This window comes from Ranitomeya variabilis, chromosome 1 (genome assembly GCF_051348905.1).
Source record: "Ranitomeya variabilis isolate aRanVar5 chromosome 1, aRanVar5.hap1, whole genome shotgun sequence".
In the NCBI taxonomy this organism is placed as follows: domain Eukaryota; kingdom Metazoa; phylum Chordata; class Amphibia; order Anura; family Dendrobatidae; genus Ranitomeya; species Ranitomeya variabilis.
This window is the reverse complement of record NC_135232.1, coordinates 602,242,915-602,261,872: the sequence shown is the minus strand read 5'-3', so window position 1 is coordinate 602,261,872 and position 18,958 is coordinate 602,242,915. Positions and strand designations below refer to the sequence as shown.

Here is an 18,958-nt window from a genome sequence, read left to right as displayed (position 1 = left end):
CCTTAGGGAGGTATAAGGGGTCTGGTTTTAAAATTAGTCTGTCCTGAAATGTTAGACGGAAAGGTGGATCTATTGATAGGGCCTGAATGTCGCTGACCCTTCTAGCCGATGTTAGTGCTACTAAGAAGGCCGTTTTTAACGATAGGTGTTTTAGAGACGCTGTATCTGTAGGCTCAAACGGAGGTTCTGTTAGAGAGTCTAGGATTAGGTTTAAATCCCAAGGAGATACTCTAGGTATGTGGACAGGAGTAAGTCGTTCACAGGCCGTGATGAAACGGGACACCCATTTATTCCCTGCAACATTATGGCCATAGAGGGCGCCTAGAGCGGATACTTGGACTTTTAGTGTATTAACAGAAAGACCTAACTCTTTCCCTTTTTGTAGGAATTCTAAGATAGGTCTTATTGGAATTTCTGCGGGGTCGGAACTTGTATGGAACTGAAGAAATTTTTTCCATATTTTGGCATAGATCTTTGTAGTAGATGGTTTCCTGCTAAGCAGGAGTGTATCGATTAGACCTTTTGAAAAACCTCTAGAATTTAGTATCTGCCTTTCAAATTTCAGGCCGTCAAGTGGAGGCTGTCCACTTGGGGGTGGAAGAAAGGTCCCTGAGAGTAGGTCTGGGATTGAGGGAAGGACCCATGGGTCTGTCACTGACATTGATTGCAGGCACGAGAACCACGGTCTCTTGGGCCAAAATGGTGCTATTAATATTATCCTGGCCTGCGCCTCTCTGATTTTCCGTATGAGTTGAGGAAGTAGAATTATCGGAGGGAAGGCATATGCTAGATTGAATTGCCAGGGTATTTGAAGAGCATCTAGAATGTTAGGGTGGTCTGTGCGGGAGCAAATTTCTGTACTTGTCTGTTTTGTCTCGTAGCAAACAGGTCTATTTGAGGATGGCCCCATAATAATTTTATCTTGTGAAAAATGCGAGGATTTAGGCAACATTCTCCCTGATGTAGAGTGTGTCGACTTAGGAAGTCCGCCTGTTGATTGTTCTCTCCCTTGATGTGGAGGGCAGAGAGAGACAACAGATGTTTTTCGGCCAGGTTCAAGATGTTCTCTGCGGAAGACATTAGAGCGTCTGATCGAGTACCCCCTTGTTTGTTTAAGTAAGCCACTGTCGTAGTGTTGTCTGAATGAATCGTGGCGAATTTGGAGGAATTCTATCGTAATTCCTTCTTTGATGATATTTAGAATCCACGGATTTTATGTTATTTTTTACCATTGAGGGAGGAATAATTTTAGCCTACCACCTACTGGGGTGACCGGTGTTTTAACATTTATTGTCTCTGCGGAAGGTAGGTCCTTTAAACATAGTGCCCCTCTGTTTTTCTTCTTTTGTGGCCCACCGCGTTGGTCTTTCATTTTGTCTCCTTTTCCCAAATGGTCTCCTCCTGAAAGTCTTCCTATAGAAAGGAATTGAGGTGTCAGGGAAGGCCATTTTCCTTTCTTTTGCTTTTTTGAGGATATCATCCAGAGCTTTCCCAAAGAGAAACTCACCCTCACATGGGATAGCAAAGATTTTGGTTTTCGACTGTGTATCCCCCTTCCAACTCTTCATCCGCAAGGCTCGTCTGGCATTATTTAATAGACCCGCTAATCTTGCTGCAAGGCGTAGAGAGTCAGCTGATGCATCAGCCATGAAGGCTGCCGCCCCTCTAATCAATGGTATAGCATCCCGCAATTTCTGTCTAGAGACTCTTTGTTCAATCTGTTGATCTAACTGATCAATCCAGACAAGCATGGATCTAGCAGTACATGTACTGGCAATTGCCGGCTTAAATATACCTGTGGAAGCTTCCCATGATCTTTTTAATGACAATTAAGCTTTCCAGTCTAGAGGATCAGAAAGTAGGCCTGTATCCTCAACTGGTAAGGCGGATTGTTTTGAAGTGGAGGCGACCGCTGCTTCCACTTTAGGGATTTTAGTCCATGATATAAGTTCATCATCACTAAAGGGGTATTTCCTTTTGGAGGCTGACGGGAGAAAACCTCTCTGGTCCTGTTTTTCCCATTCTCTCCTTATCAATGTTTTAACTGCAGGGATTACTGGGAAAGCTCTCCTTTTTCTCTCCGCTAACCCCGCAAATATGATATCTTGAGTCGTCTGGTCATCCTTTGTATCCTCACAATCTATTGTGTTTCTGATTGATTTTACTAAGTTGTCTACCCCATCAAGGGGAAAACAAGACCGACCTTCAATATCTGATGGTGATGAAGATGAGGATGATGCGTGTGAGGAGTCCGAGTTGATTATGTGATCATCATCGGATTCAGAGATGGACGCTATTTATTCTTTACTAGTTTTCTTAAGGGGTACGTTGGCTTGGGTGATGGCTTGTAATTCTTCCCTGATTATGGCCCCTATATCCGTAACGGACATAGATGGACCCTGCATGGTTTCACTGATACACTGCTTGCAGAGATTTTCAGGGTAGGAATCTGGGAGAGGTTGATCACATAACGCACACTGTTTATGTTTGGATTTTTGTTTCTTTTTGGCCTGGGGGGGAAGAATATTGTAGAAAAGAATGTCAGCTTAATAGGTAGAGAGTTTAAAACTCACCCAGTGAAGCTCTTTGGTACCGGATCAGGTGGCCGAAACGCCGTTCTGGACCTTGATTCTGCGGCATCACTCTTAGGGCTGACGTCTGAGGACCTCCTGCTGGCTGAATCCCCTGCTGGGTCCACCGTCTTGCCTGGGGATGACATGTTGCATCGCCTGTGTGCCCGCAACCATCCCCCTTTTTAAAGCATGAGATCCGGATTTTATTTTTTCGCGTTGCACTGCGCATGCGCGAACCGCGCTTTCCACCACCGCTGCGCTGTATGCCCCGGAAGTCCTATGATTGCGCCGATCTGCGCGATTCGCGGCCGCGTTCCTACCTCGGCCAGCACTATGGAGCGGCGTCTCAGCTGCTGCTGGAGACCGTGCGGCGGACACCCGGACCCCCGTATGCCGGCGTCCCGGAACCATCTTTCAGCCGGCACTCCTCGTCCCGCAGAGCTCCCCAATGAGACCGGGTGGCCTCTCCCAGATCCAGTCATCACTGTGCCCGACAGACGAGGGGGAGCCGTCTAACGGAAACTCCCCCGATGCTGCATCTGGACCGCATCCCCTGCCGTTCCCGCAGAGAAAGAACAGGCGAATGCCCTGGCCCAGGTATGATCTTCTGTGAGAATCCAGAGAACCTGTCCCCTAGGAACAAGAAACCTAAACTGAGGAGAAGAGGCGGACCGCCCCTTTTATTCTTCTGTAGGTTTCCTGTTCCTTGGGGTGGATCCCTATCTCTCCAGTGGGTGCTGTCGTGGTGAAGGGTAAAAAAGCGTTGTTTTTTGCCTCGTTTTTTTTTTTTGTGACGGTGTTCACTGAAGGGATTAACTAGTGGGACAGTTTTATAGGTCGGGTCGTTACGGACGCGGCGATACTAAATATGTGTACTTTTATTTTATTTTATTTTTTTTATTTAGATAAAGAAGTGTATTTATTGGAACAATATTTTTTTTTTCTTTATTTAGGAATTTTTTTTTTTTTTACATTGCCCCAGGGGGGGACATCACAATATAGTGTCAGATTGCTGATCTGACACTTTGCACAGCACTGTGTCAGATCAGCGATCTGACAGGCAGTGCTACTGGCTTAATAGCGCCTGCTCTGAGCAGGCGCTTGCAAGCCACCTCCCTGCAGGACCCGGAAGCAGCCCCACGGCCATTTTGGATCCGGGGCCTGCAGGGAGAAGGAGGTAAGACACCCTCGGAGCAAAGCGATCACACTGCATGTGCGTCACGCACCCCATGTTTGATCGCAGTGTCCCGGGGGTTAATGTGCCAAGGGCGGTCCGTGACCGCTTCTGGCACATAGTGCTAGATGTCAGCTGTGATAATCAGCTGACACCCAGCTGTGATAATCAGCTGACACCCAGCTGCGATCGGCCGCGCTCCCCCCCCCCCCCCCGTGAGCGCAGCCGATCGCATATGACGTACTATCCAGTCGGTGGTCATATGGGCCCACCCCACCTCGACGGGATAGTACATCTAATGTCACAAAGGGGTTAAGATCTCTCCACATGTGTTTAATAGGATTTAGATTCAGACTAATTTCTGGTCACTTCAGATCTCTCTAGCGCTTGTTACCATCCATTTCTGGATGATTCTTGAAGTATGTTTGGGGTCATTGTCCTGCAGGAGCCTAGAACGCAAACCCAGCTTTCTGACACTGGGCACTATATTGTGACCCAAAATCCTTTGGTAATCTTCACATTTCATGATGTCTCGCACACGGTCTAGGCACCCAGTGCCAGAGGCAGCAACACAACCACAAAACATCTTTGTACCTCCACCATATTTGACTGTAGGTTCTGTGTTCTTTTCTTTATACGCCTCAGTTTTCGGTAAACAGTAGAATGATGTGCTTTAGCAGAAAGCTCCATCTTAGTCTCATTTGTCTACAAGATGCTTTCCCAGAAGGATTTTGGCTTACTCATGTCCATTTTGGCAAACTGCAGTCTAGCTTTCTCATGTCTCTGTGTCAGCAGTGGGGACCTCCTGTGTCTCATGCCACAGATTTTAATTTAATTCATTGAAATGTCAAATCCACCATCCAGACTTTCATCAATTTTTCTCTGCCGTTCACGTCCAGGGAATATATATGTATGTACACACACACATACACACACAGTTGTGTGAAAAAGTGTTTGCCCCCTTCCTGATTTCCTATTCTTTTGCATGTTTGTCACACATATTTTTCAGATCACCACACAAATTTAAATATTAGACAAAGAAAGCACAAGTAATCACAAAATGCAGTTTTTAAATGAAGGTTTTTATTATTAAGGGTAAAAGAAATCCAAACCTACAGGTCCCTGCGTGAAAAAGTGATTGCCACCCCCCCAACTTTATTTATGTTTTAACTGTGGTTTATCACATGCTAAGAGTAGAGATGAGTGAATTTGCTCGGGTTCCCTCTTATTCGGCAAGCTATAGCGCTTGCCGAATAAGCTGCAGAGGGAACCCGGCTTCCTGGATTGTGCCGGCTGATCAGTGCCGCAGCTGCATGTGTCACTATTTATTGTGCTCTCCATGCATGTGTCGTCGCTGTCACACAGCCGTGACACATGCAGCTGCAGCGTTAATCAGCTGGTTGGCCGGCATAATCCAGGAAGCCGGGTTTCCTCTGCAGCTTATTCGGAAAGCGCTATAGCTTGCTGAATAAGGGTATATTTGCACGTTCAGGAAACGCTGCGTGTTTGACGCTGCGTTGAGCCACAGCATCAAACACGCAGCGTCCAGATGTTACAGCATAGTGGAGGGGATTTCATGAAATCCCGTCTCCACTATGCATTAAAAGACGCATGTGGCAGGCCCGCGGAAACGGACATGCGGCGCGTCTTTTAAGAATGCAGCATGTCCTTACAATGCGCAAACAACGCATGAACAACGCAGGTGACCTGCCAGTGACCTCAGGTGCAGATTTGGTCAGGATTTTACCTGCATAAAATCCTGACCAAATCCTGAGGCAATCCTGAACGTGGACACATATCCTAAGAGGGGCCCCGAGCAAATTCGCTCATCTCTAGCTAAGAAGCCCTCCAATGTGGCTGAATTACAACAATTCTGCAAAGATGAGTGTCCAAAATTGCTCCAGAATGTTGCAAAAGACGCATTGCCAGTTATCGCAAACACTTGATTGCAGTTGTTGCTGCTAAGGGTGGCCCAACCAGTTATTAGGTTTAGGGGGTAATCACTTTTTCACACAGGGCCCTATAGGTTTGGATTTCTTTTTCCCTTAATAATAAAAACTTTCATTTAGAAAACTGCATTTTGTGATTACTTGTGTTATCTTTGTCTAACATTTACATTTGGTTGGTGACCTAAAACATTTAAGTGTGACAAACATGCAAAAGAATAGGAAATCAGGAAGGGGGCAAACACTTTTTCACACAACTCTATATATACATACATACACACACACACTCCCTTCCTGACATCCTCTTTGCTACTGTGGCAGACAGCTCCTTCCACTATCTATATATACTCCTTTATCATACCATTGCTCTCACTAATCACTAGTAGGTCACTGCCTCCGGTAGGATCAGCACATCTCTCTGCTGACATACTCTGTGCTGCTGTGGAAGACAGTTGTGGTTCAGCAATTTTTGTATGTGGCAGCGATTATCAGCCTACCTCCAACTTTTTAATGATTTCTTCTTTATCCAGCGGAACCCTCTGCTTATGTTTTGGAAGAATGATGGTGGTCTCTGCGGAAAAAGCACAAAGGGAGACCGATTATGAGCAATAATAACCTGACCACCGGTAAATCTGTCATACCAGAATGTGCCACCAGAGGGGGACAAACTCACACTAGAGTTTCTATTGGTTATAATGGATACTGTAGCTCCTGTGCAGCTGAATGCCAGCCAGTACTCTCTGTTATCAGCCATTTCAAGCTATTTGTAGACCTAGAGACTCCGCAAATCTCTGCATGGAGATGTGCAAAGGGATCCAAAGTGGAGGATTGTCCCATATGGCAGGGAGCCGCCCTTTTGGACCTTGGCCTTGTATTTAAGATGGGGTGATGGTTTATCACTTACTCTCCTTCTGGATCTTCCGGACTTTGATCTTCAGCTCTCGGGGAAGAAGATTCCAGTCTAGAAAAGAAATGGACATAAAAGTAGATGTCCAATTTCTGAATCGGCACATCTTTTGTGTATTCCTGGGAGTTCTATGGAAGGAAATATGGGGCCCCTCCATGGTGCTAGTCATGGGAGTCTGCTGGATAGAACTTCACTATTCACATGGGTAGTATGAATGGAGGACCGCTGGTTGGAATCATTTGTAAGGCATGCCTGCAGGTGGCACCATCCCCAGAGAGAAAGAGAGCCCTACAGGTAGAGAGAGGCCTGCGGGTGGCAACATCCCAAAACAGAGAGGCCTGTGGTTGGCAACATCCCCAGAGAGAAAGAGAGGCCTGTGTGTGGCGCCATCCCCAGACAGAGAGAGGCCTGCGGGTGGCGCCATCCCCAGACAGAGAGAGAGGCCTGCGTGTGGCGCCATCCCCAGACAGAGAGAGGCCTGCGTGTGGCGCCATCCCCAGACAGAGAGGCCTGCGTGTGGCGCCATCCCCAGACAGAGAGAGAGGCCTGCGGGTGGCGACATCCCCAGACAGAGAGAGAGGCCTGCAGGTGGCGACATCCCCAGACAGAGAGAGAGGCCTGCGGGTGGAGCCATCCCCAGAGAGAAAGAGGCCTGCGTGTGGCACCATCCCCAGACAGAGAGAGAGGCCTGCGGGTGGAGCCATCCCCAGAGAGAAAGAGGCCTGCGTGTGGCACCATCCCCAGACAGAGAGAGAGGCCTGCGGGTGGAGCCATCCCCAGACAGAGAAAGGGGCCTGCGGGTGGCACCATCCCCAGACAGAAAGAGAGGCCTACGGGTGGCGACATCCCCAGACAGAGAGAGAGGCCTGCGGGTGGCGCCATCCCCAGACAGAGAGAGGGGCCTGCGGGTGGCACCATCCCCAGACAGAAAGAGAGGCCTACGGGTGGCGACATCCCCAGAGAGAGAGGTCTGCGGGTGGCGCCATCCCCAGACAGAGAGAGGGGCCTGCAGTTGGCGCCATCTCCAGACAGAAAAAGAGGCCTGCATGTGGCGCCATCCCCAGAGAGAGAGGCCTGCGGGTGGCGCCATCCCCAAACAGAGAGAGAGGCCTGCGGGTGGCGACATCCCCAGAGAGAAAGAGGCCTGCGTGTGGCACCATCCCCAGACAGAGAGAGGGGCCTGCGGGTGGCGCCATCTCCAGACAGAAAAAGAGGCCTACGGGTGGCGACATCCCCAGACAGAAAGAGAGGCCTGCGGGTAGCGCCATCCCCAGAGAGAGAGGCCTGCGGGTGGCGACATCCCCAGAGAGAAAGAGGCCTGCATGTGGCGCCATCCCCAGAGAGAGGCCTGCGGGTGGCGCCATCCCCAAACAGAGAGAGAGGCCTGCGGGTGGCGACATCCCCAGAGAGAAAGAGGCCTGCATGTGGCGCCATCCCCAGAGAGAGAGGCCTGCGGGTGGCGCCATCCCCAAACAGAGAGAGAGGCCTGCGGGTGGCGACATCCCCAGAGAGAAAGAGGCCTGCAGGTGGCGACATCCCCAGACAGAAAGAGAGGCCTGCGGGTGGCGCCATCCCCAGACAGAAAGGCCTGCAGGTGGCGCCATCCCCAGACAGAGAGAGGCCTGCAGGTGGCGGTGTCCCCGGGAAGACCCCATCCTCAGCGCTGCCTTACCAGGGTGCCAGTCGATGGCGTTGTCCACTGGTCCAGACGTCTGATACTTGTCGGAGTACCGCTCCACATCTGAGGAGAGAAGATGAGAGGCAAGAGAAGCGGTGACTGACCAATCACAAGTGCCGGAGCCTGTGGGCAGGTGTCAAACATACACAAAGCAGCTTTATTTATAGCGCCGCACACGGACGATGCCAGTTACCTCACTATGTGACAGATGGACTCCAGATAATTAATCTCCCCTGCTAGGCACCGAAGGAGGCCTCACTGCCACCAAACAGCACACTATCTACATAATTTACATGTGCAACCATCCAGTTATCTGGACAGTCTGATAATCCGGCAGTTTATGGTCGGCTGGAGGACATTTACCTCACAAGTAACAACAAAACAAACGACAAAAACAAAACAAAACACAGTTTCAGGAGTTACCCACGGCAACCAATCAGATTCCACCTCTCTTTTCTCGTAGGCTTTTTTTCAAATGAAAAAGCATTAAGCTACTTACGGGTAGCGGCATTTTTCGGAGGCCCATGACAGCACTACGAGAGAGGGGATCCGCCCTTCAGGAACAGGAAACCTACAGAGATACAAAAGGGCGGCACCTCTCCCTATGCATCAGTTGTATATTAGAGCCTGAGAGGACTACCGCGGTTAGTAGCACATAAATATTATATACAGTTTATATACAAAACTAAACCAATAAAAATACCACACGTGAGATCTATATATATCTCATTATGTACATTATAGGAAGTGCAACCCCCACGTGAATAGGGAGGGAACTAAGGGTGCTGTCATGGGCCTCTGAAAAATGCCGCTACCTGTAAGTAGCTTAATGCTTTATTCGGACTCCCATGACAGCACTACGAGAGATTTACAGAGATGTAACACTACCTTAGGGAGGGACTATAGCTTGAAGCACCCTTAACCCGAAGGTGAGATCAGAGGAGCACCCCAAGTCCAACCGATAGTGCTTGAAAAAGGTGGAAGAGGATGACCACGTAGCTGCCTTACATATCTGGTCGATTGATACTCCAGATCTTTCCGCCCAGGATGTAGCCATGGCCCTGGTGGAATGCGCCCTCAGATTCTGCGGAGCCGGACCTCCACCTGCAGTATAAGCCAGAGAGATAGCCTCCCTAATCCACTTCGCTAGTGTGTACTTCGAAACTCTAAGCCCTTTCCTAGGACCTTGGAAGGATAAAAATAACGCATCCTCTCTCTTCCAAGCGTTAGTGACCGTGATATATTCTAACAGGCATCTCCTAACATCTAATGTATGGAGTAGTTCTATCTCCTGTGATCTGTGAAAATGTGAGGCGACTTTTGGCAAATAGGCGGGGTCCGGTTTTAGGACTACTCTGTCCTGTAGAAACTCTGTATATGGGGAGAGTCTAGAGAGCGCTTGTATGTCCCCTACTCTACGAGCAGATGTTATCGCTACCAAGAATGCTGTCTTGAGGGACAATAATTTAACTGAAGCTGAATGTAAGGGCTCAAACGGTTCTCTAGTCAAGGCTGACAGGACTAGGTTGAGATCCCAAGGTACCGACCTGTTCTTGTGTATAGGTCTAGCTCTACTAGAAGCTTTTATAAACCTTGATACCCAATAATTATTAGCAATGTTACAAGAAAACAGGGCCCCCAGGGCTGAGACTTGTACTTTTAGCGTACTCGTAGATAGGTTTAGCTCTAACCCCTTCTGCAGGAATTCTAAAATTTGGTTAATTGGTAACCCTTCTTCAATTCTGAAATCTGAAGAGGCCAAGAACTTCCTCCAGGTTCTAGAGTAGATCTTTGTTGTTATATTTTTTCTACTCTTCATAAGGGTATCAATTAAGTTTGGGGAAAAACCTCTGTTTTTTAATAATGACCTCTCAAACACCATGCCGTCAAATGGAGCCCCTTCACCTGCGGATGGGTGATCGGACCTTGATGGAGTAAATTGGGAATGTCCGGAAGTACCCAGGGGTCTTCCACCGACATGGTCCTGAGCCACGCGAACCAAGCTCTCTTGGGCCAGAAAGGGGCGACCAGTATGACCCTTGCTCGGTCCTCCCTTATTTTCCTGACCACAAGAGGTAATAGGCCCAGCGGGGGAAACGCATAAGCCAATCGGAAGTCCCATTTGATCAGGAAGGCGTCCACTGCCAACGGATTCTCCCTGGGATTCAGAGAACAGAATTTTTTTGTTTTTCTGTTGTCCCTGGTGGCAAACAGGTCCACGTCTGGATGACCCCACATGCGGACAATCTGACCGAAGATGTCTTTGTTCAGGGACCATTCCCCTTGTTTTAAGGTGTTGCGGCTTAGAAAGTCCGCTTTTATGTTTTCTTTCCCTCTTAAATGTAGAGCAGTTAAAGATAGTAAATTGCTCTCTGCTGTCTGGAGAAGGCGGTCCGCTACCTCCATCAGAGATTCGGAGTGTGTTCCACCCTGGTGGTTTACGTAGGCTACTGCCACCTGGTTGTCGGAGAGGATCTTGACATGGTGACCCTGTAGATACACGAGGAGTTTTTTAACTGCTAGTTCGATAGCCATTAACTCTCTCTGATTGGAAGAAGCTGACGTTTGAGGGTCCCATAGCCCTTGAACTACGATGTCACCCATGTGTGCCCCCCATCCCGTAGGGCTGGCGTCAGTTGTTATTACACGAGTCACATGGGTCACCCAGGGAACTCCTGCCGACAGATTGTCTTCTACTAGCCACCATCTGAGAGATGTAAGTACTACTGGACTTAACGTCACCTGACCCTGCAAGGATCCCTGTAAGGCTCTATCATTGTCCAGAACCTCAAACTGCAAAGGTCTGGTATGGAATTGGGCCCAACGGACAACAGGAATGCACGAAGTTAGGGATCCTAACAGTGACATAGCCTGTCTAAGGGTCATGGATGGTTTATTGATCGCCTTTAACACCTGTTGTTGAATGTGGAGTAATTTATCAGGCGGCAGACAGCATTGTTGGGTCTCTTAATTTAATAACAGTCCAAGGAATCTTTGAATTTTTAGGGGCTGTAAACGGGATTTGTCATAATTTATAATCCAGCCCAGATGTTCTAGTTTGGCTATGGCCGTCTTTGCTTGCGGAAGGCAATGATCTGCTGAATTCCCCACAATAAGGAAATCATCCAGATAAGGTATTATGAGGATATCGGATTCTCGCAAATATGCCATAACCTCAGCGACTACCTTAGTAAATACCCTAGGAGCTGCAGAAATGCCGAAGGGAAGGGCTCGATATTGAAAATGACGAACAATTCCCTCTATAGACACCGCCACCCTCAGGAACCTCTGGAAGTTCTCATGGATAGGTACATGATAGTATGCGTCCTTAAGATCTACAACTACCATAAAGCAGTGTTTGAACAACATCTTTATTGTAGTACTGATAGACTCCATTTTGAAGGTTTTATTAACCATGAATTCATTAAGAGATTTAAGATTAATGATGGTCCTAAATGACTTATCTGGTTTTTGAATCAGAAAAAGAGGAGAGTAGAACCCTTTTCCTCTTTCTGAATCTGGGATCTCAATCAGCACTTTTTTAAGACATAAATTGATGACTTCAGCTTCCAAAGCTGTCTGTTCAATAGAGGAGGAACGTAAGGGGGTTAATTTAAATTTATCACGAGGCCAATGGTCAAACTCCAGTCTCAGACCGTCTGATATAATGCCTCGGACCCAGTCACTATTAGTGATGTCAGACCATGCGGAAGAGAAGGCTGCCAATCTCCCTCCCACAGGGATTGCTAGTCATTGGTCTGACTTTTTACGTTCTTTTGAGGAACGGCGGAACATATAGCCCGTACCTCTCTTGCGTCTATCCTCCCATCTGAAATTATCTCTAGAGGGTGAGGACGCGCGTTTCCTTCCGCGACCAAACCTCCTTCTGTTGAAGGGGCGACGGTAAGATGCTGATGCCAGATTAGGGAACTTCTTCTTATCATCTCCTGCTTTCTCAAGCAAGTCATCCAGAGTTGGTCCGAAGAGATATTCCCCTTTACATGGGATAGCGCAGAGCTTGGATCTTGATTGGATGTCACCGGACCAACATTTTAACCATAAGGCTCTACGAGCCGCGTTGGAAAGACCTGCTGCTCTGGCCGCCATTCTGACAGAATCCAATGAAGCGTCCGACAGGAAGGCCGCAGCATCTTGAATTACTGGGAGCGCATTCAGGATTGTATTCCTGGACGCACCTTCCTTAAAGGGAACCTATCACCCCGTTTTTTTCGGTATGAGATAAAAATACTGTTAAATAGGGCCTGAGCTGTGCATTACAATAGTGTAGTTTGTGGACCCCGATTCCCCACCTATGCTGCCGAAATACGTTACCAAAGTAGTCATTTTCGCCTGTCAATCAGGCTGGTCAGGTCGGATGGGCGTGGCTTCTTCCCCCAGATATTGCGTAGTTTTCCGTTGGTGGCGTAGTGGTGTGCGCATGTCCAAGGTCCCCAATCCTGCACGGGGGGGTGAAAATAGCAGCGATGTCCGTTATTCCATTGGTGGTCGGTGGGCGCGGCCATCTTCCTTTGGCCGCGCGTGCGCAGAAGCGGCGCTCTGCTGGCCGCGGCTTCAGGAAAATGGCCGCGGGATGCCGCGCGTGCGCAGATGGAGATCGCGGCGGCCATTTTCCTGAAGCCGCGGCCAGCAGAGCGCCGCTTCTGCGCACGCGCGGCCAAAGGAAGATGGCCGCGCCCACCGACCACCAATGGAATAACGGACATCGCTGCTATTTTCACCCCCCCGTGCAGGATTGGGGACGTTGGACATGCGCACACCACTACGCCACCAACGGAAAACTACGCAATATCTGGGGGAAGAAGCCACGCCCATCCGACCTGACCAGCCTGATTGACAGGCGAAAATGACTACTTTGGTAACGTATTTCGGCAGCATAGGTGGGGAATCGGGGTCCACAAACTACACTATTGTAATGCACAGCTCAGGCCATATTTAACAGTATTTTTATCTCATACCGAAAAAAACGGGGTGATAGGTTCCCTTTAAGTTGTGACTCCAACTGATTCAGCCAGACCATTAAGGATCTTCCTGTACACGTTGCGGCCACCGCTGGTCTCAGAGATCCGGCCGCCATCTCCCAGGTACCTTTAAGGAAGGTGTCTGCCTTCCTATCAAGCGGATCTTTAAGGGACCCCATATCCTCAAAGGGTAATGCGGCTTTTTTGGATGCTTTCGCCACCGCAGCATCTAGCTTAGGGGCCTTGTCCCAGGTATCAACGGCTGCATCCTCAAAGGGATACCTGCGTTTTAAGGCTGGTGGTAACGAGCCTTTTTTCTCCGGTTTCTTCCACTCTCGGAGAATTAACTCTTGAACTTTATCTATCACCGGAAAAGATCTGCGCTTCTTATGGTCTAATCCGCTGAACATTATTTCCTGCCTGGAAGGTTGAGTTTTTGGCTCTTCCAGGCCCATCGTACCCCTGACCGATTTAACTAGTTTATCAACTCGGTCCAGCGGTAGACAAAAACGGCCAGAGTCCTCTTCCGATGACGAGGAAGAGGGAATAGAGCCATAGGAACCTTCCTCTCTTTCTTCCTCTGAAGACTCAGAGATTAAGGGAGTTTTAGGTTTTGAACTTCCCGCCTGGGATAGAGACCGCAGGGATTCCCTTACTTCCATACGGATCATCTCTTTTAAGTTAGCCGTAGTTGCAGATTCTTCCGCTACCTAGGGGAGGACAATAAGGTGATACCATCTATCCGACCTGATGTCCCTTAACCCCTACCACACCTGTAGACCTCACCGTCTGCTGTATACAGGGGGCACATAACTTTTTGGGATAAGAATCTGGTAAGGGGATTCCACATAGGGCGCACTCCTTATGTTTCGTCTTTGCACTTTTCTTCCCCTAGAATGACAAAGTATAAGGGGGCCCGCGTCACTGAGTGAACATTCACGTAGATCACTTACCAGCATACGCCAAGAAAGGTACCGGAACACGAGGGGGTTCTTTCCCAGTCGAAGCTCTCGATCCCTGCTTGGACGAGCTTTTGCGGCTGGACTGGTCACTCCTGACATGCTCCTTCTCCAAGGGCTTCTGTCGCACCTCCAGTAGCTGAGGCTGCTCACCATCACTCTCCATGATGGAAATGTGACCAAAAGCAGGGCTCTAAATCCGACACCTGCTTAAATCCCCCTGAGTTCCGGTCAGCAGGCTGCCTGGCGTCCTCCCATTGGTTTCTGCTGACCAGACCGCAGCTGGGAGGTCAGCGGTAGTCAGTGAGGAAACCGGTGTCCAGGATCGATGGGCGCCGCCATCTTGGATAGACTGCGCATGCGCAGCCATCCAGTAACCCGGAAGCGCCTGCCGACTCCGCCCCCGGCGTCACAGCACTCCGGAAACGCTCCTGAGAGCGGTGCAGGACGCCGGAGATGTACGACAGCGCTCCGGTCGGCGCCGCTCTCCTGTCACCGCTACCCCACTACACCGCTGCACCGCCGCATGGACCAAGGGGGGCAGTTATACTTACCAACGCCGGCACCAAATGGAGATCAGGAATTCCTCCGGACCCTGCTCCCTGCTGCAACACGCCACTGACGTGCAGTCCAGCCAGGACCACCGTGGCGTCTCCAGGGACATCCGCACCGGCCGAGGTAGGAGACCCCCCCCGCTACCAGATTCGGACGGCCGGCCTGGGATCCATTACGGAGATTTCATCTGTAGGATCCTGTCCCTTCAGGAACAGGAAACCAACTGATGCATAGGGAGAGGTGCCGCCCTTTTGTATCTCTGTAGGTTTCCTGTTCCTGAAGGGCGGATCCCCTCTCTCGTAGTGCTGTCATGGGAGTCCGAATAAAAGACACCTAATTGGTTTGCCCTCTCAAGCAATCAGATTTTCAGAAAATGAAAGGAGAAATTTGATTGGTTACGCGGGCAGAGGAAAAAACCTCCAGAGAGTTTGAACTCAGAGAAATGGTAAAACAGTTGCCTGTGTAGCAACCAATCAAATCCTATCTCTCATTTATCAAAGGCCCTTTGGCAAATGTAAGGAGAAATCTAATTGGTTGCTAGTGTAACTGCCCAATTTTTGCTTTATACTAGATCGGAGTAGTCATTAGAACTTCACAACTCTCATAGACATGAATGGACAGAGCAGCACATGCGCAGCAGTGCGCTGCCGGGCCTCACCTATCAGACATTTAGGGCACATATTGTGGATAAATGGTCACTCCCTTTTATCACTGCAAATATTCCCCACTGTTTTCAATATCTCTGCTTGCTGTCAGTGTACTGACATAAGGTACCTTTTTTGGGTGCTGCAGGTTTGATGTAATAGGGGAGGCTCTTCATGGCTCCTCTCAGCTCCTGCTTTAAGGCCAACATGTATTCAACCTCCTCACCCGTCTGCAGGGGCACCGGCTTGAAGTCTAAGGCCTGGCACAGAAGACATTGGCAAAAAATGAAAAGCTCAACACCAGGCCTCACAGCGCCAAGCCCAAAACGCCGGGCCTCACAGCGCCAAGCCCAAAACGCCGGGCCTCACAGCGCCAAGCCCAAAACGCCGGGCCTCACAGCGCCAAGCCCAAAACGTCGGGCCTCACAGCGCCAAGCCCAAAACGCCGGGCCTCACAGCGCCAAGCCCAAAACGTCGGGCCTCACAGCGCAGAGCCCAAAACGAAGGGCCTCACAGCGCAGAGCCCAAAACGCCGGGCCTCACAGCGCTGAGCCCAAAACGTCGGGCCTCACAGCGCCAAGCCCAAAACGCCGGGCCTCACAGCGCCAAGCCCAAAACGTCGGGCCTCACAGCGCAGAGCCCAAAACGAAGGGCCTCACAGCGCAGAGCCCAAAACGCCGGGTCTCACAGCACCAAGCCCAAAACGCTGGGCCCCACAGCGCCAAGCCCAAAACGCCGGGCCTCACAGCGCCAAGCCCAAAACGCCGGGCCTCACAGCGCCGAGCCCAAAACGCCGGGCCTCACAGCGCCGAGCCCAAAACGCCGGGCCTCACAGCGCCAAGCCCAAAACGCCAGGCCTCACAGCGCCAAGCCCAAAACGCCGGGCCTCACAGCGCCGAGCCCAAAACGCCGGGCCTCACAGCGCCAAGCCCAAAACGCCGGGCCTCACAGTGCTGAGCCCAAAATGCCGGGCCTCACAGCGCCGAGCCCAAAACGCCGGGCCTCACAGCGCTGAGCCCAAAACGCCGGGCCTCACAACGCCAAGCCCAAAACGCCGGGCCTCACAGCGCCAAGCCCAAAACGCCGGGCCACACAGTGCCGAGCTCCACACGCCGGGCCTCACAGCGCCGAGCCCAAAACGCCGGATTTCACACTCATTTAAGAGTGCAGGAATTTTCATTTAACACAGAAGGAGAGTAGCCCATTACTTACTGGAAACAAAGGGGGAGGCTGAAGGGTGGGTGGAGGCAACGTTTCACCCCTTCCAATGCCGATGACCTGAACATTGAATGTCATCTGCCCCCGTCCCGCGCCTCTCCCCCGTCCCGCCATCTTCTCAGCTCCACTCGGATAAAAACATAAAGCCCCAACCTGTGAGATGAACAGTTGTCACATGAGAACGATGTAAAACATGGACGTCCACGCTGGAGAGGGAACATGACAACACTTCAGTCTCATTCTTTATGGAAATAGCAGAACAATCCAGTTTGAGGGGCCCTACTGTATTATATAGAAGAGATAGGGGGTCCCGGGGTATTATATAGAGGAAATGGGGGCCTCGGGGTAATATATAGAAAAGATGGGGGGCCCAGGGTTATTATTAGAGGAGATGGGGGGCCCTGGGGGTATTATAGAGAGGAGATGGGGTCCCTGGGGGTATTATATAGAGATGGGGGGGCCTGGGGGTATTATATAGAGGAGATGGGGGTCCCTGGGGGTATTATATAGAGGAGATGGGGTCCCTGGGGGTATTATATAGAGGAGATGGGGTCCCTGGGGGTATTATATAGAGGAGATGGGGTCCCTGGGGGTATTATATAGAGGAGATGCAGGTCCCTGGGGGTATTATATAGAGGAGATGGGGTCCCTGGGGGTATTATATAGAGATGGGGGGCCCTGGGTGTATTATATAGAGGAGATGGGGTCCCTGGGGGTATTATATAGAGATGGGGTCCCTGGGGGTATTATATAGAGGAGATGGGGTCCCTGGGGGTATTATATAGAGGAGATGGGGTCCCTGGGGGTATTATATAGAGGAGATGGGGTCCCTGGGGGTATTATATAGAGGAGATGGGGTCCCTGGGGGTATTATATAGAGGAGATGGGGTCCCTGGGGGTATTATATAGAGGAGATGGGGTCCCTGGGGGTATTATATAGAGATGGGGTCCCTGGGGGTATTATATAGAGGAGATGCAGGTTCCTGGGGGTATTATATAGAGGAGATGGGGTCCCTGGGGGTATTATATAGAGATGGGGGGCCCTGGGTGTATTATATAGAGGAGATGGGGTCCCTGGGGGTATTATATAGAGGAGATGCAGGTCCCTGGGGGTATTATATAGAGGAGATGGGGTCCCTGGGGGTATTATATAGAGATGGGGTCCCTGGGGGTATTATATAGAGGAGATGGGGTCCCTGGGGGTATTATATAGAGGAGATGGGGTCCCTGGGGGTATTATATAGAGATGGGGTCCCTGGGGGTATTATATAGAGGAGATGGGGTCCCTGGGGGTATTATATAGAGGAGATGGGGTCCCTGGGGGTATTATATAGAGGAGATGGGGTCCCTGGGGGTATTATATAGAGGAGATGGGGTCCCTGGGGGTATTATATAGAGGAGATGGGGTCCCTGGGGGTATTATATAGAGGAGATGGGGTCCCTGGGGGTATTATATAGAGGAGATGGGGTCCCTGGGGGTATTATATAGAGGAGATGGGGGGCCCGGGGTTGTCCACCTGAGATAAATTGCTTGATAACCCACCAGAAGGCGGTAACACGATACAATATATATTAACCCATCACTGACCGCAGCGGTGAAAGGTGAGAGCATATAAAAACAATGTAAACATAATGTTGCTCCGAACTGACACATGACAGCATCAACAAGCATGCTGGCACTTGTAGTCTCAATTTGCTGCTTTCATAAAATGGTCACAATACAGCATATGTAGTGATGTTACACGGGGTTACATACAATACTTGCGCTCCGTATGTACCTTACAGCATGCCGCCCGCTCCTGGAACGCAGATTTACGGCGCTGGCTGATGACGTTCTCGCACTGCTGTTTTTTTTTTCCTTCAGACGTGTGAGGTGACTGGTCTCCTCAAACGCCGATCACTTAGAGAAGAGCAAATCAGCGCGCTCCGAGGGCGGGTCAACGTGGAGAACAAGAGGACTCTGGGAGTGTGTGGTCGCTATGGTGACGGGGGACAGCTGTGCGGTGTGAGGCCGTGGCTCTGCGCAAAAGTGAGAGGACGGCAGATGGGAGCAGCTGCTGCGTGATGGGGGAGTAGTCATGTGACCATAAGGCCAATCTCCCTGTGTATGTTATGTGGGCGTCTGTGACTGTACAGTGTTATAGGGGCGTCTGTGACTGTACAGTGTTATAGGGGAGTCTGTGACTGTACAGTGTTATGTGGGCGTCTGTGTCTGTACAGTGTTATAGGGGCGTCTGTGACTGTACAGTGTTATAGGGGCGTCTGTGACTGTACAGTGTTATAGGGGCATCTGTGACTGTACAGTGGTATAGGGGCGTCTGTGAC

General features: G+C 50.2%; 1 protein-coding gene across 2 annotated transcripts in view; it reads right to left on the bottom strand.

Moving 5' to 3' along the window:
• POLR3GL (RNA polymerase III subunit GL) overlaps positions 1–18,628 on the bottom strand; it is a 43,984-nt gene extending 25,356 nt beyond the window's left edge. The window contains exons 1-6 of one of the 2 annotated variants that reach the window (XM_077259137.1): positions 18,412–18,628; positions 16,628–16,786; positions 15,546–15,675; positions 8,273–8,341; positions 6,598–6,654; positions 6,191–6,264 (exon numbers count right to left, since the gene is read on the bottom strand). In XM_077259137.1, coding sequence (XP_077115252.1) covers positions 6,191–6,264; positions 6,598–6,654; positions 8,273–8,341; positions 15,546–15,675; positions 16,628–16,747 — 450 coding nt within the window. In that variant the 5' untranslated portion in view covers positions 16,748–16,786; positions 18,412–18,628. Of the gene's footprint in view, positions 1–6,190; positions 6,265–6,597; positions 6,655–8,272; positions 8,342–15,545; positions 15,676–16,627; positions 16,787–18,389 lie in introns of both variants that reach the window. The other variant, XM_077259129.1, reaches the window with a different exon arrangement.
• Between the last annotated feature and the right edge of the window lie 330 nt (positions 18,629–18,958).